The following is a 25,232-nucleotide window of genomic DNA, read 5'->3' as shown; positions in this document are numbered from 1 at the left end:
GCAATGCTCACAGTAGTAGCAGTAGGACCAGCGTTGTGGAATAAAGGACTGATTCTGCTGCTGTGGCTGGGGAAGGTCACGTTGATATTCCCTCCTTATTAACTGCTGCTAAAGAAATGCAGAAGGTCAAAACACCAAAGTTTGGGCACGTATATATATCACTCCCCGCACCGCTTTTTTTGGATCTCAACACGTGGCTTTTTTCCTTACAATATTGGCTCCGAATTGTTCGTAACTTTAGCCTAATGTCTCTAACATTGGCATTTGGTTTCAATAATTCTATTTTGTCCAATATTTCTCTTTTTGTTCGGTTTGTGTAGTCCGAGTGTTTAATGTAATACAAATTGGGGTAATCTTCCAATATTTCTATCAACTTGGTTGTTTGATCTTTCGTCCATGTGGTCATTGTACTTCCAAAAAAAAAATGTTCCTTAAAAAAATATGGATGCTCGCTCCTTACAATATTTTTAAAAAAACACATTCGAATTGAATTAAATAAAAAAAAATTTCAAATGACAAAGCTAGAAAAAAATAAACGTCAAAAAGAGGAACAATTCAGTAATGGAACCACCCAGAAAATTCACTTCTCTTCATGAGTATCTTCCACCTTCATTCCTCATCCCTCTTGCCTACAAACTCACTGCTTAGCCGATTGAAAAATCACCGTTTAGCAAGGCACAAACGAAGCACAGTTCGAATTTTTTTTAAACCCTCTTTTTTTAGGGATTTACACGGATTTGCACACACACTTGGAACATTTGACATTTCTCAAACGTCAAGCTGAAAGTTTTCTTCTTGTTGTTTGAAAAGATGCACAGTCGCCTGCTCTCTCGATGTTGAAAAAGCCTTCGATAGCGTATGGAGGGTGGGGCTTATCTCTAAACTCGTATCAATTAATCTTCCTAGTTACATCTACAATATTCTGCACAGCTTTCTATCTAATAGAACTTTCTTCGTGCAAATTCAAGGGACAAAGTCGAACCCCCGAAGCTGCGACAGTGGCGTCCCGCAAGGGTCAATATTGGGCCCGCACCTATACAACATCTTTGTGCACGACTTCCCCCATACATGGTCAGAAAATAATTTGGTCTCAACCGGTCTCCTTTACGCCGACGACACCATCGCGTACTCCAACCACGAATATCCACTAGTAGCTCTACACCACCTCGAAAAACACATCGGGGTCATAAACGACTATTACAACACCTGGGGTATCAAGCTGAATGTCCCAAAATCAGAACTGATTTGCATCAGAAACGCGAGTGGTAAAGGTCCAATTGGAGTAGTAAGGGAAAGCAAACATCTCACACTAAACGTCAACGGTTGCCCAATCCAAGTTCAAAACAAGTTGAAATATTTAGGAATCAACTTCAACAATCTATTTAAATTTAATTATCATGCTAAACTCACCATTGAAAAGACCAGAAAAGTCTCTAACATGCTGATGCCCTTTTTCAGGCACAGAGCCTTAAACAAAAAATCCAAACTACTGTTTTATAAAACATTAGTTAGACCAGTAATGACATACGGGTTTCCAATATGGTTTACCATCTCTCCCTCGGTAGCCCAAAATATGGAAATCCTTGAAAGAAAACTTCTTAGGCTCTGTGCTGGTAAAAACTTTGAGACCCGGACCAAAAGATTCTCAAATAACTTTATTTACAGCGACACAAATACTGTCCCGCTGATGAGATACGTCTCGCTTCTCATGAAAAAAACAATTTCAAACTTTGAACAATCCGAAAACGACTTAATAATACATTCCTTAGCATCCCAGACTGGGTCCTCTTGGGACGGCGTTGGTTATCTGTCACCACTCGGAATACTCTCAGTGGATCTTGACGCTCCAGTGTTAGAACCTTTAGAGTTCTATAACAGGGCCATCCCAAATCAAAATCGCGGATAATTATCCATTCGCCACTTGCGTCCCGCGATTCACTACAGTGTACGTTGGGGGAACCCCTTTTCTACCTATAAAATTATTAAAAATAAGTTACCAAAATTCTCTAAAGATTGGCCGACAGTACTTACTTAAAAATACTAGAATAAGTATCATTTAGTTATCTTCTAATTGAAATAAAATACATTTCAAGTATTTATCAAACAATATATAACAGGTATTATTATAAAATAAATAATTACAAAATCACCAATGTAAAAGACAATTAAATGAACAACAAATCAAAAGTAAAAATATTTTATAAAACAAATAATTGTAATAATCAATGTTATCTGTCATTCATTATCTTCATTAATGAAGTTTCTTTTTTTTTTTCTTTTGTAACACCCTCTGTGTATCTATGTTTACCTCGTCTCGTACACAACAATCGAAGTATAAATGTGTTCCCCGATAAATGCCTTTTTCCTCCATGTTAATAATATTCACTAAAAAGGGAAAAAAAAAAAAAAAAAACAAATAAATAATGAATCTAAGGGCGTACTCGCTCTTATAAACGAAAATGTTAACCTAACATACAATGTATTCACAAGAATCTGACTGAGCTCTCGCTCTAACAAAAAAAAAAAAAAAGAAAATGTATATTTGTATTCCGTACATACTATGTATATTCGTATCTCACAAACCTAACAAATGTTCAAGGCATTCTATCGTAGGGTTAGTTTGTAAGGTATCTGTAGTTTTTTTTATTGTATATATGTATCCTAGTTTATAAGAGGGTGACAAAACGTCACACAGTTAACGTAAACAAAACTCTCTGTCATGAGCAAGAGTAGAAAAAAAAGAAAAACATTTTACTGACCGCCATGAGGCAAACATTGTATTCATTTTCATTACAAAGCAACTGAAAGAGCAGGCAATACATTATAGCCGCCAGTTTAACTTAAGTAAAGTAGTAAAGAATTGTTATTTTTAGACTAAGACAGCAACTGTAACCTAAAAGACTCAATAAAGAAATTCAATTCAAAAATTCTTGTTGTTTGTTTATTTGAGTACACCAACTTCAAATAAAGAGTAAATTATAATCGTAGGTATATCGTATTTTTATTGCGGAAAAATATGAAATAAATAAAAAAAAAAAACAATGTGCGATCAAACATATTTTTTCCTGGCATACTTTTTGTGAAAAAGTCAAATTACTGTGACTTTTCTTCCCATGATTGTCTTCAGGAATTTTTTTCTCTGTAAAACCACAGCATACGACCAAAATAATTAACCTTCTACATCTACTTCATCTTCACTCAAGCCTAGTAGATACGCAGATCGGGAAAATTTTTATTTCTCATACAAATTTTTTCTCGGGACAAATTTTGTCTTGAATATTTTTCCAAGCAGTACGCAGTTCACCCGCAAAATTTAAATTTTTGGAGCCGTTGTAAAGAAAAAGTCTCCACATTACTTTGCGCGGACAAATAATGTTCGAAGCCTTATTCTGTCGGCAACAATTGTGACAATGAATAAAATAAAACAAAATTGACAAAAAATTCAAACAAAATTAAGGTGGACTCTTTAATAAAATACTTGGAAAGTGAAGACGAAGCAAATACAACTCGGAATCAAATCAAAAACAAAAAAATGTATTTAATTTGAAAGAAGAAAAAAACTATTGATAGAAATTACTTAGAGTAAACTACCCTATTGTTGCCACTCCCTATGTGATTGGCACCTTGAGCTTAAAAACCATTTACAGCTACTATTTTAATTTTTTGTTTAAAAATTCACTCTTCTCGCCTTTTTTGGCATATTCTTAGCAAACGAGATACTAGCTGCGTTCCTTTGGAAATATTTATCTACTTTTTAGTACTTAAAACTACTTTGAACTACTTTTGCTATACTGAAAAAGTAGTTCAAAGTTTCAAAGCAGCTTTAAGTACTAAAAAGTAGATAAATATTTCCAAAGGAACGCAGCTATTAATTGCCGCATTGGGTTAATATAAAAACTGCAAACTCAAAAAAATTGCCGCGCTTTTGGTTTTTTCAAAAAAAAATATTAATAGTTTTATGCTATACGGAAAAAAACGGGAACCAATGATTGGGCAGTTTACCCTAGGTAATTTCTCCAATTTCAAAATTTTGCGCAGGATTAAAAATGTTTTGTAGAGATTAAAATTGTAGAGATAAAATTTGTTTTTTCCCGATCTGCGTATAGGCTTAAATTAAAGTCTGGCAGCTTTAAATCGTGGCTTTATATGGTTTCTGAGGGGTTAAATATCGCGAGTTTTCCAATTAATGTGAGTAGGCTAAATTAACACAAAATCACTATCTGAATATAAGGACTATGAACAAACTTACTTTTAAAACGATACAAAATTTGTTTTTTTATACATGCAGAAAATTCGCCTTAGGAAAATAATATGAAATTGACTTTCTTGATATGATTTTTAGCTTAATCTTCCATTTCCAAAAGAAAAACACATCTATCAAAATTATAAATTTTATTCCTATCCAGAAAATCAAAGATTAAATTCTCTAATATTGAATTCTCATGTGAAATTGAGTGCCTCCATTAAACTTTTCATGTCAAGACTCTTCGACATGCACTGGAACCTATTGGGGAAACTTCCTACAGATCGGTATTAGTTTTTACCTTAGTGTAAGGTAAAACTCACTCTATGGGAAGTTAAAATTGTAAAATCTTCATAGAAATCAATAAAATAATTGTTACTAGAATCTTAAAGTAAGATCAGTCATACGCCTTTTTAGTAGAAAGTATATTTTACCCTACACCGAAAAAAAAAACCAATATCAATTTAACATTTTTTAAATATCAGCCAAAAATGCTCTATAAAATGTGTTTTATGATATTTAAAATGTTAAAACAACATTTTTATTATCAGGATGATATTTAAATGTCACATTTTGGAATTTTTTTTTTGATATTTTATTATCATTTTTTCATATCAATTTCTCATTCCAAATTATTGAAAAATATTAAATAAAAATTCTTAATGTGTACTAATTTAAGGGCGCTTTGTGTTTTTTCGAAGTAAAATGTATGATTTACTGAGAAAATTTGATCGGCACTAAGATTTTACTTCACATAGTTTGGGAGAAAAAAAAAAACAAAACAATTATATCACCTATACATATAATAGAAAAAATAATATCACCACTATTTTGTAAAGAATATTCCCTTTCAGTAATGTTTTGAAAAAAGAAAGAAAATTCTTAAAATAATTAAAAGAGAAGAAATAGGTTTCATTATACCTTACAAACTAAAACGTAAAATTTAGTCAAGATTAATATTTTAATTGTCAAAGTGAAATTTTCACTATCCACTTAAATTTAAAAAAATGTCAAAATGATATTTTAACTACTGTTAAAGTGAAATTTTTACTGTCCCACCTGAAATTAAGAAATGTCGAAATGATATGATAAAATATCAAAATTGATATTTTAATTGTTGGACGACTTTTGTCACTGAAAAATGTTAATTTGATAGCTGTTATTATCAAATTTTTCGGTGTACGTATAGGGTCAATGTGGGTAAATGTAAACAGGGGTAAATGAGAACATGGCTCATAACAAGCTTCAGTTAAGTCTCTTTGACGCATACATAACTACAAATCGCGGACGCATGCATCTCTTAACTTATACGTCAAACTCAATGCTGTCAAGGGAGAATTCATTCGACGAGCGTATTTTCCGTGAAAGATAATTTTTTAAAGTGCCAAACAAGTCGTTCTCGTTAGTCTTTCAGAAATATTAAATATTTTTGCAGATTCAATTAAGTCAGTATAATTTGCAAATACTTCTTAGTTTTTAATTTTGATGTAGATTCTATGTTAAACAAACAAATTTTAAAATACAGGACATTTAAGGCTTGGCCACACCGGAGGGTATGCGGTAGCGGTATGGGTAGAGGTAACGGTACTTGTATGAAAAAAATTTCAAACTGACATATCAACGTTCAGATGTATAATTTTTTTCATACAAATATCGTTACCGCTACCCGTACCACTACCGCATACCCTCCAGTGTGGCCAAGCCTTTATGTCGATTTGCATGTGTTTACATTTATCCCAGAATATTTTTCATAATGGGTAAATGTAAACAACGTATTCTGGGGGTAAATATAAACATATATTTTTGCTGAAATTATTTGTTTTAATAAAAATAAAGTATTTTTAGTCATATACTATTGCTAAAGTGCCGTGGAGTCACATTTTAAAGTAGCCAAATCCATCATTTTCAGTGGATGATGTTGCAAAATCGGTCTTTGACGTAAAAACAAAAGAAATATGACGGTCAGAGCTGCTCAGGATGCATATTGGGTGCCTATATAAAGAATCAAAGGAAGAAAACAAAAACTTTTATTGGAATTTGAAAAAGTTTTTGTCAAATACCTTCTTGAACGTTTTTCAAGTCGTTATCCATATGATAAAGAGGAAATTCTGAATTTTAAATCAGTGTTCACATTTACCTCAAATTTGTAAAAAAACACAAACATGGTGGGGTATTTGTAAAACATGCCATATTTGACAGTAATTTCAACAATTTGGGAAATATTTGTTTATATTTAAAAAGAAGAATTGCCATCATTTCATATTTGCATTTGAAGATACCTGTGAAGTTGTTCCGTGAAAACATATTAAAATCTAAAGTCAAAAGAAAAAAAAGACATAAAATTGTTTACATTTACCCACATTGACCCTAGTAAATATTGCTATAGGTAAAGGGTATACTACTTTATTTTTCTCACTATAATTTTCTTGTTAAAATTACTACGGATCCAATAAATGTTCAATACGTAAGGTAAATTTTTTTTTTAAATCTAGGGTTTTTTACTTTAATTATGTTACTAGTTAGATGGAGTTAAAAATACTAGATTCATTTTTCACCGTGTAGCGGAATGGCCCTAAAGGGTAAACTGCCCTATTGTACCCACTCCCCATGTGATTGGCACCTTGAGTTTAAAAACCATTTACAGCTACTATTTTAATTTTTTGTTTAATAATTCACTCCCAGTGGCGTATTGAGGGGGGGGCTCAGGGGGCTCAAGCCCCCCCCCAAGCCTCCAAAATCATGTTACTATTTAGCTGATTTCATCATAATCTACATGATTAACTGAAACTTCTTCGTAAATCGTAGAGTTTTAGAGGCAGCTCAAATGATCGAGCCCCCTCCAAATTCTAAAATGGTTGTTTGTGTTTGTTTGAGTAAGAGCCTTAGTTGACGTTGAGGTTTGGGATTTTCAGGATTTTAGTCCAATTCAAAATTCTTCAAATAATTTATTTATTGTTTTGACGCCGAATTACATCACCGTTAAATTTTGCAAAGCTTCTTATGCAATCACGTCGTATTTTATTGTCTTGAGTATGAATCTACAATTTTTGGACAAAATATTATCAAAACTTATATATTTATTGTTTTGTAATATTTATTTGTTGTTAATTTAATACAAAATACATAAAACACATGAGGCATGAAATATCATGCCTCTGTGTTTGCAACCTCATTCGCTTTACACTTTATCTAATTAATTTTTCTTTGAAAATTTGCAATAATATCACCCATGTTCTGCATTACACTTACATATTTCATATGTTTCGCAAAATGTGATTTCTTATTTTTTCTTTTAAATGCTGCTTATTTCCAATAAAGTTGCCAATAAAATTGCATCCATGTTCAAAGTAGCAGTATTTTAACTTTAGAAACAAAATAAAAATGGATGATAATTCAGTTTTGACAGTTCGAAGAATTTTTGAAGTTTTCGAAATCGATCGAAGATCAAAATTTCAAGTGAAATTGAAAAGTGATGCCAGTTCACTTTCGGTCGAATTGCGGGAATATGGGCATTTATACCGAAAAAAGTGATGATTATAGCTTAAAAACTAGACGTGATAGGAATAAATCTGTAAACAGTTTTGAATTCAACACATGAAAAAGTTCGAACGTAAAAGTGTTTTTTTTTTTTTTAACAGATTACTAAACACCTTGCTGTTTGTGTAAAATGTTTGGGATACAAGAACTTGGAAAAATAGCTACTTTGAATGTGAAAGGAGATAGTAGTACGAAGTTGTCGGGAGCAGTAAAATGCTACTATACGACTTTCAGTACCGCAGCACAGCGCTTTTCTCTCGATCAAAGATGAATAAAAAAAGAGACAAATTTGTAGTACATTTACCTTATCAAAAATGTTAAAAATTTTTCAGCCCCCCCCAAATTTTTTTCTGGATACGCCACTGTTCACTCCTCCCGCCTTTTTTGGCATATTCTTAGCATATTGATAAAAAAGTATAAATAATTGTTTTATGCTATACGGAAAAAACTATACGGAAAAAACGGTTTGCCTAAGTATGCGTGAAAAAATATACATTTTTGGCTAAGTATGCGTGAAAAATCGTACATTTTTGCTTAGGTGTGCGTAAAAACACCGTGGCTACACTATGTGTGTTTTTCACATTTATTCACGAATACAAAAGAGATTACAACAACACGAAATAAACAAATGGGTTTTGGGGGGTAAAACGTACGAAAGTTTCCCATCTCCTTTGGGTATCTCTGTATAGTACCGAAGAAAATAAAAAAATTATTGATCTAAGGAATCTCTGGTTTTATTTTGCAGACATTTTTTTGATTTCAGCTTGACGTTCGTGTAAAAATTGTTGTAAAATGACACACATGCACTAGCAAAAAGTATTGGGTCTGTTTTCATGTTCCTTTTAACACCAAAAATTTGATTTTTTTTTTAAGCGATTCGAAAAATTGAAAGAAATTCGACATGAGTTTCATTTTGCATTTTGCAATTTCTGTCTGCCTGTAAAAAGAACCGATGAGTACATGGGATAAGAAAACCACATATCGCCTCCTAGCGGCAACTAGCATCAACTACCTCCACAACACATCCCTGTACTCTGTTTTGACAAAACTTCTTCTGTCTTCCACGAAACGAAACACCCATATGACAGCTGTCAACAATTTTCCATTCTAGTCAGAAGTTTTGCTTTTGCCAAAAAATATTTGTCTGTTCCTTCAAAATTGTTTTCACAGAAGAAAAAACTTTATTACGAAGTTTTGGAATAAAAACCAAAAGAATTCACAAATCACTTCACTCAAGTGTTTCATTCTAAACTTGATTCCAAACAAAAAGGTTAATAAATAAACCAATTAATTGCGTCATACCTTCAAAAACCAGTAAAAAAAAAATCGTCCCAAAAATTAAAAAAAAGACTTGCAAAACAATAATTATAAACTTTATGTGATAATTAGTTCAGACTTTTTGGAATGAATGACCTTTTTTCTGATGTTTTTGTATTCTCTTATTTTTTTTTTATAAATAGAAATTATTTATTTTGCATAAATTCACTTGAACATTGTTTTTATTTTGAAATTAGTTGGAGCAAAGAATAAAATGTTGCGCATGAAGTTATTCACATAAATCATCACACACATCACTCTTCAGTAGCTTCTTCGAATAGAAATCCCAACCAGCAGGGATTATATATCTAAAAGGACAAAAAAAAAAATAAACCAAAACATGACCGAACCAGCAGCAAATCCGAATTTGCCGCGCCCAGACAATGGCAACAATCCGGATGTTATCATTTCGCCACCCGTCAATAATGCCAACAATCGAAACAGGAACACTCAAGTAAGTCTTTATTTATTCAAGACTCAACTGTCTACTTTAACTTTTATTTTCCAGAATGCTTTGATTAACGTTCGGGACAGGCTTTTTCATGCCATTTACTTTAAGGCAGCTGTTCTCTATGCTCAGATATTTCCCAAGTAAGTACAATATTCTTATAATAGTGGAGTAACTGAAGCTAAAAAAAATGGCAATATTAGGGAACCCGACCGAACAGCTCTGATTTTGATGATTTTTTTTTTCAAACGTCGGTAATTAAAAACACTAAAGTCTATAGGTTAAAAATTGCCGCTGTTGCCGTTTTAATTTTTTAAATTTAATTGAAGATTTTTGTGAACAAAACATTTATTTTCTTAAATTTCATAAATTTATTAATGCCAAAAGATTGTCTAGACAATTAAAGGAAAACAACTACAGCTATGGACAAAGAAATAGCACAATTTTGATTTTTCTTATAAAATTTGGATTTATTTGGGAATTTTAACTTATACAGTGCTGCTAAAAACATTCCAATTTTTTTTTTTCATTTTCAAAAATTGAAATTTTATAACACAAAACTGGAACAAAATATTATTTTAATATTTTTTCTAGGTCGTTTATATATCAGTTAAGACTGGGTTCCCTTTTTCAGCAAAGTCAAATCTCATGTAAAAGCATTTGTGTGTATTAGTGAATGTGTTTCGCTCTCTCGCCATCGAATTCTCTGGTTTTTTACTCTCAGGATGTTGGTTATGGTTTTCATTCATTGTCTCTTTGTGAGATCGCCATCGCACTCACCCGTGCGGGGTGACATGCAAATGGATGTAGGTATACTACATAGATCTTTATATGGATATGGTGTTTGTGGACGAAAACTGGTTTGAAATTCAATATTTTCATGAAAGATTTCTGGAGTGTATACCTATTTATTTTTGAAATGAAAACTTGTTTCCATGTTGCTGTTGTGGATGGCATTTGAGTTTTTTGTGTATCAGAGAAATTTTTTGCATTATAATAATAATTATAGTTGTTCAGCGGAGAAGCAGGTAGAGGATGTGTTATATGGGTGCATTGATATAATATACTTGACAGTATCCTTTGTGTAGTTTGTATAAAAATATGAGTAGATGCGCAGAAGGATTGGTTTTCAGGTTCTTGCTCACTTTTCAGTTGTTCTTCGTTGAGCAATTTTTTATCTCGCACACGCGCGTGCCGGCTGACATGGAAATGTATTTACTTACAATATATAGAATGTTTAGGTTCTTATCTATATGTTGTTTGAGGATGGACTCGATATCAATCCAATTTACTTTCAACACCTTTTTAATAAAGATTTTTTTAGAGTCACCAATGCAATGAACTCAGTTGAATCGATTTTGTTTTTTATTTACCTATACCTACATTATTAGGAAACAAAAATAAGGCAGCATTAATAACACTGGTCAACAAAATTGAACTTTTTTTTTGCCACAAGAACCAAGATATACTTTTCTATAGGTTTTTGATATGCTGAACTCGAATCTGAAGTCAAAAAAAATTTGATTGGCCTCCGTTTTTGAGATATAACAGTTATAAAATGCTGAAAAACGTCATTTTGGCTCTTTTCTAGCTTCTGTTTTTATGTGGGGTAATTCATTATAAACAAATTTGTTGCCAATAGCATTTTTCTGATTGCGCATTCGAGTTCAGCAACTCAAAAACCTTTAAAAAAGTATATTTTGGTTCTTGTGGCAAAAAAAGTTTAATTTGTTTGGCCAGTGCTATTTCTGAGTCAAAGACCACTCCTTAAATTTTAAATATCTCGGGAAGTAAAAAAGATATTGGTAAGATTTAAACATTTTGTGAAAGAATAAAACCAGTTCTTATAGGAACCGTTACAAATTTTTTCATAAGGAACTACCCCACATAAAAACATAACCTCGAAAACAGCCAAAATGACGTTTTTCGGTATTTTCTAACGGTAATATTTCAAAAACGGAGGCCAATAAACATTTTCTGACTTCAGATTCGAGTTCAGCATATCAAAAACATATAGAAAAGTATATTTTGGTTCTTGTGGCAAAAAGCTTGTTGACCAGTGTTACTTATATAAGTTACTTTTTTTTAAACCTTGAAATTAATTTTTCAACTATGTAATCAAAGTTTAGGGAAGTTTTCAAAAATAATTTTCAAGCTCAACACTTTGAAAAAAAAAAAATGATCTATTTTTTCAAACTGATATTTTATTTATAAATTCAGATAGGCATTAGCTACTTTTTTGCTTGTTTCCTCAGTAGGTGTAATTTTAAAAACTTTGTTTTTGCTAAGGAAACATACTGAGCATCTTCACCTATTCAAAACTATTTCTATAAATACCATCAGGTGCATTCTAACCACAAATACACTTATATAACCCTTTACACATTCCCCCGCGAAAATATAACTATTATACCTACAAACCTACAAAAAAAAACCGAATCCGCAACATATAAACAAAGACTATGAAAAACAAAACGATATATTTATATTATATAACCCCGCACGCACGCGCGAGTGTAGTATAATAAACAATACAACCCAGAAATCAACCTAAATATAGAAATCAATCATTGTGCACAAGCACATGTCAAATGTCAATACACATTTTTACACACAAACAAATGCATACCACATATCTAATCCTTTACCTATATCCCCGCACGAGCGATGTGAATATTACACAATGCAAAGAATTTCGCTGACACCAAAAAAAAAAAAACCCAAAAGTGTCAACTCGCAACCGCGGGTGCGATATTATAAACACGAAATGAATTGTTAGAAAAAACCCAAGAGTCAACAAGAACAAAACAACCCTTTTTGAAAACAAAAGATAATGATCTTGCAAAAAATATCTACTATCTACCTACTCTCTGCAGCATCTTCATAATTTCATGAATGATTTCTGCCTGCCTGAGTGAGGAAATAGGAAACAAAAAAAAAAAAGTACATATTATGTAAACACAAAAAACAAAAACAAAATATAACGAGAAAATGAGAGCGCAAGAGCAAGTTTTTTTTCAATAAATAGAAAAGAACAGAAAAAAAGAGTTCATCAGCGCCAGCTTATGCGTGGCATTCTTTTGAACTAAATTTGCATGTGTGCGTGATCAATGGAATTTTCAAAGTAAAAAAAGCTAAAATAGACACTTTTTCAATAATTTATATTAAAAATACTGTGATATATATTTTTTTTTTGAAACTGATTTGAAATATAATGAAAAAAAATAATAAAAATAAATTGTGGTTGCTTTGACTGCCCCTTCCTCAAAAACAGAATGCAAATATTGGTTTATTAAAATCAAATTTTTAGTGTGTAAATAAAAAAAATATTTTTTTTTGGCAAACGGGTTGCATGAACAACTTTATTAACTTCTCATTAAAAAATACAAAAACATTTTAAAAAATAATCACGCTTTGCCCCACGACCAAAATGCTAAAAAAGTGCATTTTGACACCTTTCCTTCAAATTAACCGTTCAAACTAACTTCAAATTAAATTTTAGAAATTTTATTGGATTCTCCTAATTTCCCTTTATTGTTTTCTTTTTGTTTCATCTAAAAACACTAATAAACGGTAAAGTTATTCTAAGAAGAGTGAGTAAAAAAACATGAAATTACAACAAATTAACGAAGCTTTTTTTCTAATAAAAAAAAAAAAAAAAAAAAATCTGTTTCGCGTACTGCATGAAAACACATTTGATCATTATAAAACAAAAAAAAAATAAATAAAAAGTTTATAAACAACGGTGCCCCAACCAAAATTCTGATTCAATCTAAATTTGCAGGAAAAAAATCATTTTCGACCCTTATAAAAATCGCACAAGAAATGTTTCTAAAATTTAAATGATGCAAAAATATTTGTACGTTTATTACCTTTTCAAAAAAGTACGTTTCATAAGATTATCTTATAAACTGCAAAAGTTATACAACAATTAGTCAACCGTCTTCCATTAAAATGCTATGGAAACCCCCCCTTAAGCAATTTCAACAGAAAATAGTGATCTTTAATGCATACAAAAATTTTAAAAATTGAAAAATGAAGTAGAGTCAGAATTTCAGCTGTGAAAAACTAACCGGATTTTTTAATGGTAATTTTCAAAGTTAATATTTTGTGTATGTTCAATTGGTGAAAATGACAAAAAAATCCGGAATGTTTTTAGCAGCACTGTATGTTATAATTTTTATATTAGGACATACATACATACATACCGGGGATTCAAAAAATTAAAAGTTATAAATTAATTTATTTCATTTCAATTCAATTTTTAAAAATTATGATTAGTAGAGAATGGGCACGTTCAGGAAATATTAGGGAATAGATATTTAGGCAACGTCAATTTCCGAGGAAATTTGAGTAAATTGACTAAATTAGTTTGGATGTGATGCTATTGTCAAATTTCGAAATTTATTTAAGAATTTTACCGGTCGCATGGGTAAGACACCAAATTTCACTTAGCTGTAATGAATAAATAAAATTAATTATAACCGATAATGCACTTTTTAGTTGTTTTTCTCACAAATAAATTGAATTTTGCAAAATTAATTCTTTAAATAAAAACAATCTGCTGTCATGTTGACAAAAAAAACTTTCCTAAATTTTTAGGGAATATTTTCTTGCCTAACTTTCCAGTCAGCTTTCCAATAAAATTACCTAAATTGGAAGGATTTTTTTTGACAGCTCACCAATCAGAGACCGAGAAATTACCTAAATATTTAGTCCCTAACGTTTCTGAACCTGCCCAATTAAATATTTAATCCTATGTGGGCTTGAGGTCAAGCACACATAGGATTAAATATTTAATTCAACAAAGGTCACGAAGTAAGGAATAATTTATTAGTAGAGAATACCCTCTTTTCTTGTGGACAAGGAAATAGCACACATTCCGAAAATCATAAAAATAATCATTTCTAAGCAAAAATTCTTACAATTTCCAAAAAATTCAATACTACTAAGTCAGTAACTTGTTAGTTAGAAAGACATAAAGACCACGGTTTTTCAAAGTTCCGTGGCACCTTTTTGGTAAACTTTCAACTAACGTCTGGTACGTACGATACCACGCTTCTTTGATTCTGGGCCAAAGATCGTTTGAATTTTCGAAATTTGTTTCCCCAAGCTTAACCTTGACATCAATTTATAAATTTTCTATGGAGTTAAGATCGTAATTTGAGATGGCTAGGTACAAACATCGATTTCCGAAAACCTATCTTGTATTATTTTTGATGCATGTTATGGTCATTGTCATGTATGAATATCTAATTAACTAGCGAGAAATATGGTTCTTTGGTATTCTAATGTAATATTAAGAGAACAGAATTTATCAATTCTGCCATCCACCTAACCAATGGGTACTTACCATTTCAGGAAAATGCGCCCCAGACCATCAAATCCTATCTTCCTAGTTTCATCGTCTTGAGACAATACTTTGGCTTGTCCTTTTTACATTTAGGGCGATAGACAAACGTTTTGTCATCGGTTCCAATGCGATTAACCTTTATTTCATCGCTCCAAAAGACTCTCATTCAAAACTGCAAGTTTTTATTCAGATATTTTAGCTAATGTGAGGCGATATTTGATGTGTCTTTTTAAATCATTGGATTTGTATTGCCGTCTATACAACTCAGCATCATTAAGTAGAAATGACTTAAAAAGCCCACATTTGCATTTATTTGTGATCGCTCTATCCACTCGTATGAAAGTTTTGCGGGAAGGAAGTTAACGCAATTTAATTTCAGAGTTTAAATTTCTATTTCCCCCTATCTAAATAAATGGTATCCATCATTTATTCGAAAAATTTAGAGTTTAAGCTAATTGAGAAGGATTTTTCCTTTGACTATGAAGATCGAAAGTAATTCTCCCTCTTTTAGCAGTTTAATGATTTTTGCTGCCTATTTTTTTTTTAAATACTTGCTAATTAAATAGTAGCAATAAAATAAATGCACTTTTAAACGCGGAATAAAAATGTAACGGTTAAACAAATGTGCTATTTCTGTATCCACTAGTGAAAGAGACAGGAAAAGCATTATATTGCTAGGGCAAATAAATATAGAAAATAACGATACTTTTAAGATATTTTTGTCTCCATCACTTTATTTCGACAATATACCAAAAGAAAAAAAAAAGTTATAAAAACCATTCCTAATATCTAAAATTAGATTTGCATGATTCTTTTCAATAGTGTGCTATTTTTCTGTTCATAGCTGTATATAGGAGTGAAGGGAAATTTTCCATAGTTAAGGCGATAAATGCAATTTTCTCACAAATTGACTTCAAACACACACAAAAATATTTGAACACAACGGCAACACCTACAATATTCATATTTGTAAAATTAAAATTAAGTAAATTGAAGAAAGAGTTTTTGAAAAAATGGTAATTAAACTCAGATTTTTGAAACAAAAATTATTGAAAACTGTTAACATGTCCTTTTCAAAACTTTTTCATTCATTTATTTTTCAATTTTGATTGGCCACATTTATTATGATTTGAAATTATAAAAGGAAATGTCAATATGTATTACAGTTTATGAAAAAAATGAATAAGTACATTAGACTGGGCCAAAAAAATAAAATATTTTTTTTTTTGAAAGTTACTTCGACAATCTTGTTCAGGATGATGAAAAAAAAATTTGGTGAAAATTTGAGCCGTAAAAAAAAATTTTAAGAGGTCTATCATCGGTGTTTTTTATTTTTATACATGATATGATGTTTTACAACAGAACTGCTAGACGATCAAAGTAAAAAAAATTTCTGTTCATTTTTTCTTATATAAAATTAAATTTCCTACAAAAAAGATCAAATTGAAAATTTTCGTCAGACGAGCCGTATTCGAGTAATTAAGCTTTTTAAATCGAAGTGTTTTTTCAATTTGCCTGTTTCACTTTGGAATTTTGTGATGAGCAAATAAGTGAATAGAAAAATAAAACCTCGACAGATTCTTATAGGAAATTTATTTCTCTACAAAAAAGGTCTTGTAGTAATTTTCCCTAAATTGAGTTTTGAAGAAGTTATTCACGATTTAAATCGAGAAAAAAATTAAAAAATCAATTTTCAATTTCAAAATTTTCTAATTCACTGAAAATTCAATATTTTCAAATTAGCAAGATGTTTTCTTGTAGGGAATTAAACGTTCTATAAAAAGTTCCTTGGCAGCAAATTAATTGCTTTAACCGTTTAGAAGATAATCGTATTCAAATCGCAAATGCATACTTGTCATAAGAAAACTATTGAAATCAGTGGGCATTGGTTTTGATACGAATATCTTCTTAACGGTTAAAGCAATTAATTTGCTGCCAAGGAACTTTTTATAGAACGTTTAATTCCCTACAAGAAAACATCTTGCTAATTTGAAAATATTGAATTTTCAGTGAATTAGAAAATTTTGAAATTGAAAATTGATTTTTTAATTTTTTTCTCGATTTAAATCGTGAATAACTTCTTCAAAACTCAATTTAGGGAAAATTACTACAAGACCTTTTTTGTAGAGAAATAAATTTCCTATAAGAATCTGTCGAGGTTTTATTTTTCTATTCACTTATTTGCTCATCACAAAATTCAAAAGTGAAACAGGCAAATTGAAAAAACACTTCGATTTAAAAAGCTTAATTACTCGAATACGGCTCGTCTGACGAAAATTTTCAATTTGATCTTTTTTGTAGGAAATTTAATTTTATATAAGAAAAAATGAACAGAAATTTTTTTTACTTTGATCGTCTAGCAGTTCTGTTGTAAAACATCATATCATGTATAAAAATAAAAAACACCGATGATAGACCTCTTAAAATTTTTTTTAACGGCTCAAATTTTCACCAAATTTTTTTTTCATCATCCTGAACAAGATTTTCGAAGTAACTTTCAAAAAAAAAATATTTTATTTTTTTGGCCCAGTCTAAAGTACATAGGTATTTCATTTTCAAAGAACTTTTTTAATAGAAGTTTTGAAAAAAAAAAATGTAATTATTTTTTTTTTGAAGGTCAACATTTAAATATAAGGTTATTTTTTTTTCATTCATAAGCCCTTATTATGGAAAGTTAAATAGAAAAAGTTTAAAGTTCTTATTTGCCAAAGTATTTGAGAAAATCAATTATTTCAATGCAAAAATTCTGTTTTTTATCAAAAAAAAAAAAAAAATCCAATGAAATTGAAGTAATTTTTTTTTATGACATTTAAGCAAAAAAAAATGGTTTTGTTTAAAAAAAATTAAATTTTAACTAAAATAATAATTTTTTATTTTATGACATTTAAGCAAAAAAAAAAAAATGGTTTTGTTTTAAAAAAAACTAAATTTTTATTAAAAAAAAAACAATACGGCAACATCAGCAATTTTTAACCTATAGACATTAAAGTATTTTTAATTACCGACGTTTGAAAAAAAAAGATCATCAAAATTAGAGCTGTTCGGCCGGGCTCCCTAATAATTTGTTTTAGTTACTCCACTATAAGTTGCTTGTTTTGCTAAATGTTTTATTTATTTTTTCAGACCAATGCAACGCGCTTTGGAACTAATAATCCTACTCAAGGCGTTGGGATTTTTCTTTGCTTTGGTTTATATTCATGTGACATTTATAAAGAATCCAGCTACTTGTTTGATGGATGTTAAGGATTGGCCAAGAGATGGTGTTCTTCGGTATTTTTTTAGTTGAATTTATTTTTGTTGAGTCAGTAATTTAGTCCTTTTATAATTTAGAGTTGAAGTTCTACCAAATCTAGACAAACATAGAGCTCAAGTAGAAGCAGCGAGGTTGGATCGAATGCTAATGAAGAGTTTACAAGAAAACTTGTAAGTTACTTACTATTTATCATGTTAATATTGATTGAAAATTTATTTGGTTAGCGATATTTTAAGAAATAGTATCCCGAAGATACAGTTAATTGTGTTGCATTTGAAATTATGAATTAACCATTTTTTTGTTTATTAGTTTTGCTCACAATACTTTTTCTATGAAGACCAGGGGCCTGTTGTGTATTTAAACATCGTCAACGATACAACGACATTTCAATCTTAAAATGAGCCCCATTGATCCTAAATAATTCAAATGATCGAAAAACTATATTCCAAAAAGGATGTACTAGGAAAAGTTCAATGGATACGTCTTTTTAATATTTAAAGTCTTTGATGTTGATCGAGGAGAAACAGGTCGCAAGTATAAGTTCGGTTAAATGACATCGTTCTGGAGTGATAGACAGAAACGTCTATATGTATAAGGGGCATCTGGGCTCCTGAGAATGTGAGGGCCACTGTATAGAATTGAATGTGTACTATTATAGATTATATTGAGATTCAATGCTTTGGCTTCCAAATAAAAGTTTCAAGGATTCCAAGAAAAAGTTTTTCCAACAAGATAAATATATTTAATTTAATAAAAACGATGTTTTCGTTACAGAGTTTAGATTCAGAATAAAAAATAATTTAAATGAAAATTGAAAGCTAATAACAAACAAAAAGTAGATTGCTACAATTTCAATAGATTATTACTCCAATTCATCCATCTGAACTTTTTTCAAATATTTTAAAATATTAATTAAGTTAAGACACTCTTCACCACTTTTGTTCCTTGGGGTAAAAAAATTGTTCGGATCCAGTTTGAAACTCATGAATTCAATCTTTTAGAGCTAGCCAAATATATTGGAGGAATTCGTTCCGTTTCTTAGCTATATGATGAAGGTATCAATAATTCTATATCTCTTCAACGAAAGAGTTACCGTTAAATTTTATGCGTTTTGTCTTATTCTGTCCACTTTCATGTCGAGATTTTCCGAAAGCTTATTTTGATTTTGGATATTATCTTTTTTTCGATAATTGTCATACTTTCGAATGGGGAAATAATACTCCCACCTCACTACTTCACCTTAAAGTTTTACATATAGAGTTCCACAGGTTAACTTATTCTTGCACTCATCTCGAATAATCGGGAGCATCGCATTATAATCAAACGTAAAGTTAGTTTTCGAACACTCTTCATTTGAAGAAATATCTGACGACGCTACAAGAAGGTTTTGCCAAACTTAGATTTTGTATGTGGCCAAATGTGAGGTACATTTTTTTCAAAGAGAAAATGTTTTTTCTCTTAGAAAATCTGGCAGCTTATTGAAAAGAGTTCCAAATGAGATACTAATTTCTGCAGTTTTTTTACGTGCTCTAGATTCAACACATTTTTTAGAACTATTGTTTATTTAAATATTTCTCGTTAAACAAAAGTCTCTATTTTTGTTTGTTTTTTGCTCTGAAAACCCATGTTTTGTTGAATTCAAATTGTAATATTTTATGATCTAACTTCAACTTCAGAAACTTTTATACCTTTTTAAAAACTGCAATACCGGGACAAGTTTTTAAAATAATAAACCAGTTTCACACCATACAAATTTTTTTGTCGGTGTGTTGTTCTGAAATAAAAGTAAGAAATTTAATAATTCGTAGCAAAATGGCGAATGAAATGGAAAATTTGTTTATCAATTAATTGTTTCCTATTATTAAGCAATGTTTAAGTGAAAGAATATTAAAAAACAAAAATCATTTATGGGCGGAGGGAGCAAAAAACTGTTGAAAAGTAGAGATTTTTCAAAATTTCACAAAAACTGCCTTTAATAGAAAACCGTAAGGATTTGGGACCTATCAGCATATTTCGTTTGATCCACTACTTTCGAGACACCCTGTATAATATATCCGTAGACAGCATCTAAGTTCAAATTCAGCACCCAAAATCGAAATTAATTCCGTGGCAACTTAGCATACATTCAAAACTAGTTAATGGCCCATATAGGGTCCATCCCTTAACATACCACTACTGTTAGAAACAAAAAAGTATAGCGTGTTGTTGTTCAATACAATTTTTCTGTTCCAAATTGTTTATTGATGTTATCTGGAATAATTTAAATAAGGAAATATTTTATTTGCTGTTTTTTTTCGTTTGTTAATTTAGATCTATTTTACCATTGGATAACAATGATCTTGTAATTAAATTAATTACAATAAAAATATATTGCCACAGTTAATAGATCATGCAAACAAAATTCATTTACCCCCAGTTTCACCTCCATTTTTGGTTGAAACTTCAGTTCAATACTTAACCTTCCACTACTTGAACCTAGTTTAAGGTTCAGCTGAACTTAAGTCTAAATCTTTACTGTGAAACTGGGTTTTACTTAGCATTGTATCGATTCTTATTCAAATAATCCCTTGAGCCACAAAAGTTTGAATTTGTAGCAAAAAAAAGTAATGGATTGTTATTATTTTCAGTGTAAAAAACAGCTAAAATTTGGTGGATGAGGCATAAACCTTATTTTTATCGATATTATCAACTATCGTTACATTCAAATAGAATGATGACATTTTTTTAATGTTCTTCTCTTGGCAAGGGAGACTTTTTATTGGCTGTTGGCTTGAATTAATGACTTGAATCTTATACTTTATACTGAAAGCAAAAATAAAAAAATATAAAAATAGTGCATTGTTTCTGCGCTGCCGTTATTATAATTCCTCGACTTCAATTTGCTCAATGTCAATTGAAATGAGTTACGATCACAGATGGTTCCAAATAACATTCGATCCTACACTGCGACTAGACATGTTTAAAACTTTTCGAGCATTTATGAAACGAGCCTGAACGAAGTGTTAGAGCCCAAAACCCAGCTCCATCAACAGTAAATGAATTTAAAACGGCATTGGTAGTCGAATGAGAAAGAATCCCCCAGAAAGATAAACTGAAAAGTTAAATTTATCACCATAACAACTACAAAACACTACATAGTTATTAATTAAAAATTCTTGTTCAATAAGAGGAAATTGAATAGTTGAATAAGTTGTTTAATAGGATTTGGGAATCGAGTTTGATAAAAACCAACCAAAATTAGGATAAGTTGAACTTTGACTTTGATTTACTCTTGAACTAATTGATTTTATGAAAAATCGTTTGACTCATTTTTGTAGAGCGTTCAATTTTCTATGGAAAAGTGCTGAAATATTTCCTGCATGACGTTTTATTGTGGAATTATAAATCGTCACCCCAGAATTGGTTTAAGGCGTACGACAATGTTAGTCTATGCCAACACGACAAACAAATTTTCAGGCGACGAAATATCAGAAAAATCAATTTAATTTTGGCCATGTAAAATCAAAACTCAAAATCGCCACCTACAAATCTTAGCTGGGACATAGTCTAGAGATTTAATGATTTTTAAATATTTTTATATCGATTTTTAAATGTTAAGATATGCGTCTAGCTATACAAAAGTTTCTCCCAATAATTAAGTTAACTATCCTGAATTCGTTTCCATACGCCATGGCGTGACAGCTATACTTTTCAGCATTAATTCAAAGATATCTCATACCATCGCTTCCCATAACAAAAGTTGTGATCGTATTAACTTGTAAGAATTGTCGCAAGAAGTGTCATAATCCTCTCCTCTAAAAATGAATCCTTTTCCTTTTTTAAACGTACATAATTAAAAAAAAAGCTTAGAGCAGTTATACACTTTGTTGAAATAATAAAATCGAATAGCATTTTTCTTGAACTTCAAAAAAAAAAAAATAAAATAATTTTTCATAGATATTTGTTTAACTACAATTCGTTTTTTGTTCATATTATCATGAACTCTTCCTAGATTGTTTTTAATGATTTTAAAATAATTTTCAAGCTACTACGGAATTGGTCCTCAATCAAAGACCTATTATAGTAAGTACAAAGAACTCCTCAAAAGGACATCTGGTCAGTTTCGTCAAAGATATTTCCCTGCTGGAACAATCGCTGCAAATGATACAACCGTGCAATACTTTGAATATGGCACTTCAGATTCATTGAAGGAAACTACATCAAATGAAAAAGGCACTGCAACGGAAAACGCTGAATATGATGGTAATTTCACCCTAAAACAAAAAAAATATCAGAAATAACTTTTTTTTATTATCTTGTAGAAGACCAATACATTGTGGAGTATTCCTTAGAATATGGTCATTTAAGGCTCTCCCAGGCAACACGTCAAAGACTTAAAATTCCTGTTCGAGTTGTCCAATTAGATCCAATGAACAATAAATGCTTTGGAGATTCATTTAGTAAATTTCTCCTTAAAGAATTTTTAGGGTAAGCAACAAATCACTGTCTATTAAAAATAAACTAATTATTATCACACGAAGGTACGATGATCTACTGATGGCTTCAGTTCGTGTAATTGCTGAGCAAGAAGACAATAAAGGTTATTTAAGAAATGTAATTACAGGAGAACATTATCGTTTTGTCTCAATGTGGTGGGCTGCATGGAGCTCCTATCCAACAGCATTCTGCGTCATGTTGCTTTTTGTAAGAAATCTAAATGCTTAAACAAATGAAATTCTATTTAATTTTGATTAAACTTATTTCAGACATTTTCGATTTCTATGCTACTTCGTTTTTCACATCACCAGATTTTTGTTTTCATCGGTTAGTATAATTGTGTTTTCTCATGCAAATTCTTGAATCATGCAATCTTATTATTTTTTTTGTTTTAGTTGACTTACTTCAAATGCTGGAATTCAATGTAACTGCAAGATTCCCAATAGCTCCTTTATTGACAGTGATTTTAGCTCTAGTCGGTAAGTGAATTTAAAATACATAATATCAATTTGAAGTGATAAAGAAACTAATTCCGCGGGGTGTTTCGACTTGTACTATAGAATACTTTTTTTTTGCTAAGAACCTTACTATGAACTACAATCAAACATTAGACAGAATTATCGCCGACTGATATTTGTAGATTTTAATGCAGACTTCTCCATTAAAATAGCCCTATACTTCTCAGTAATCAATATTTGAAAAAAGCGCTATTTGTATGAAAATAAGGATATATTTTGCCGTTTTTTTTTTTTTATTTTAGAAAATCTAAAGAAATTTTGAAACTAATGCTAAATATTAGGATAGGGTATTTGTCGATAATTTTGGATAACAAATTTTAGGTTGTTTAGATTTAAAAATTTATCTTAAAAGAATATCTTACTCGTGTGCGCTTATTTCAGGTGGCGTACACGATCTCAACTAGTAAATCAGGTCGATTGTCAAAATTTTGCTAGTTTATCAATGAAATAATGTATCCAAATATAGTATTTGCTTATAAATTGTTATTATATTGATCTTTGGTGTATAAATTTTAAAGTAAAGTATGTTACTAGCACCGATTTCATATAAAACGAATGTTCATAAGGTTTAAAAAAAAGGCAGGATGAGGCACACTCTAGAAATAATTTTAAAAAGTAGCTAGCCTATATGGCTTATGTTTTATAAAGAACTATGTCCTACAAGAGCAAACTTATTTCGCTGTAACTCTGAAAGTATGGTGATCAAAATATAAAAAAAAAAAAAAAAAACACTTACGATGAAAAAAAACGAGTTTAATCTTTTTAAATAACGGTTTATTAGTTGCATTAACATTTTACCTTCCATATTTAGTAAAAGCAACTTTTGTTCGCGTTCAATGACATTATTTTCGAATTTGATGCGTTCAACTTCAACTCCCTTTAAATGCAATTTTAGACCATTGCGGAAATTTCTATAATTAATTCCAGCTAAAATAGCGTTCTAGCCCACAGTGCGCCACTTTAAATTAATTTTTCTTCTGTCCCTTTATTATATATTAAAACTAATAGTGCGTCAGCATGCCTAATGTGTTCCAATCATTTTAACCTGCGCGTATAGGTAGTTTTCAATGTATTTCTCAAATTTTCCACTATAGCAGGAATGGAATGCATATTAGCCTCTTTTTTGAATACATAGATTGACAGTAAAAACAACGATATTTTTGCTCCATAACTTGTCTTTTACAATTGACTAACGTGTTAGCCGATGCCACCCCAAGCCTTCCTTGGTTCATTAAGAGATGGTTGTTTTAGCAAAAATAAACAGTCATTGCCAATAGCGACTTGAACCAACAAGCTTTTCCAGAAAGCTTTATCCTTATCCAGCTCTGAGGGTCGATTCTCGTTCTGTGATATTTTGAAATGAAAAAAAAAAAAAAAAATTCACAGCTGCACAACAAATTCGATTCTTGTTTTGTGAAAAAAATTAAATAAATGTCAAAATATCTTCACATGAAAAAAAAAATATTTATCACAAACAAATTTTGTTGTGAAGAACAACTTTGAAAAGTTGCTCAGGAGATGATTGTCCATGTGTCCTTTCTTAAGGATTGGACAATGCAGAAGTACGGTTTTGCGGGCTTGCTTCATTCTTACCAAATTTGGCAACCAGGTCATCGCCTGATGCTATAGTATAGTAGCTTTATTGGATTTTAATTTGGATATGACTTCTTTCACTTTGGCCAGGTCGAAGAGACGGAAATGATAGCCTTTATCGTCCTTATTGAATAATGCAATGAAATTTGGGCGGGCTGGTTTCATTATCGCCATTATAAAGCTTGCATATCGACGGTTAAACTTCATAATCTCGTAAGTCAAAAAATTCGAAAAAATATTATTAATGCAAACAATTCAGAAAATTCAGAGCTATGTTGTTTTGAACATCTTTCAGGAATGACGAAATTCAAAAGCTCGTATTGATAGATCCCATACAAAAACAAGAAACACAACATATTGTTTTTTGATTTCTGAAAAACTTGCAAAAACGACTTACGAGGTTATGAAGTTTAACCGTCGCACATAGGAGTATTTGCAGTTAAAACCTGGTCATAAGTCGATTTTCTGAAAATCAAAATTGACACCAAAAAGTT

The 25,232-nt window shown here is 30.7% G+C and overlaps 1 protein-coding gene and 1 long non-coding RNA gene across 5 annotated transcripts in view; one reads left to right on the top strand and one right to left on the bottom strand.

Moving 5' to 3' along the window:
* Positions 1-1,604: 1,604 nt before the first annotated feature.
* On the bottom strand, positions 1,605-2,944 carry LOC129906653 (uncharacterized). Of its 4 annotated transcripts, XR_008770841.1 has the most exons (4): positions 2,584-2,944; positions 2,477-2,510; positions 2,032-2,385; positions 1,605-1,971 (listed from the first exon to the last, which is right to left on the bottom strand). It is a non-coding gene; the product is annotated as an uncharacterized LOC129906653 (long non-coding RNA). The 4 variants fall into 4 exon arrangements; XR_008770840.1 differs by having other exon boundaries at positions 2,477-2,942; XR_008770842.1 differs by lacking the exon at positions 2,477-2,510 and having other exon boundaries at positions 2,560-2,942.
* A 5,916-nt stretch (positions 2,945-8,860) lies between these two features.
* LOC129921057 (uncharacterized) overlaps positions 8,861-25,232 on the top strand; it is a 94,631-nt gene continuing 78,259 nt past the window's right edge. The window contains exons 1-10 of the mRNA XM_056002693.1: positions 8,861-9,050; positions 9,295-9,551; positions 9,606-9,688; positions 18,022-18,168; positions 18,229-18,321; positions 22,176-22,393; positions 22,453-22,618; positions 22,672-22,834; positions 22,897-22,954; positions 23,023-23,106. Coding sequence (XP_055858668.1) covers positions 9,438-9,551; positions 9,606-9,688; positions 18,022-18,168; positions 18,229-18,321; positions 22,176-22,393; positions 22,453-22,618; positions 22,672-22,834; positions 22,897-22,954; positions 23,023-23,106 — 1,126 coding nt within the window. The 5' untranslated portion in view covers positions 8,861-9,050; positions 9,295-9,437. The remainder of the gene's footprint in view (positions 9,051-9,294; positions 9,552-9,605; positions 9,689-18,021; positions 18,169-18,228; positions 18,322-22,175; positions 22,394-22,452; positions 22,619-22,671; positions 22,835-22,896; positions 22,955-23,022; positions 23,107-25,232) is intronic.

Source organism: Episyrphus balteatus, chromosome 1, assembly GCF_945859705.1.
Source record: "Episyrphus balteatus chromosome 1, idEpiBalt1.1, whole genome shotgun sequence".
Taxonomy (NCBI): Eukaryota; Metazoa; Arthropoda; class Insecta; order Diptera; family Syrphidae; genus Episyrphus; species Episyrphus balteatus.
This window is presented reverse-complemented; position numbering and strand designations above follow the sequence as displayed.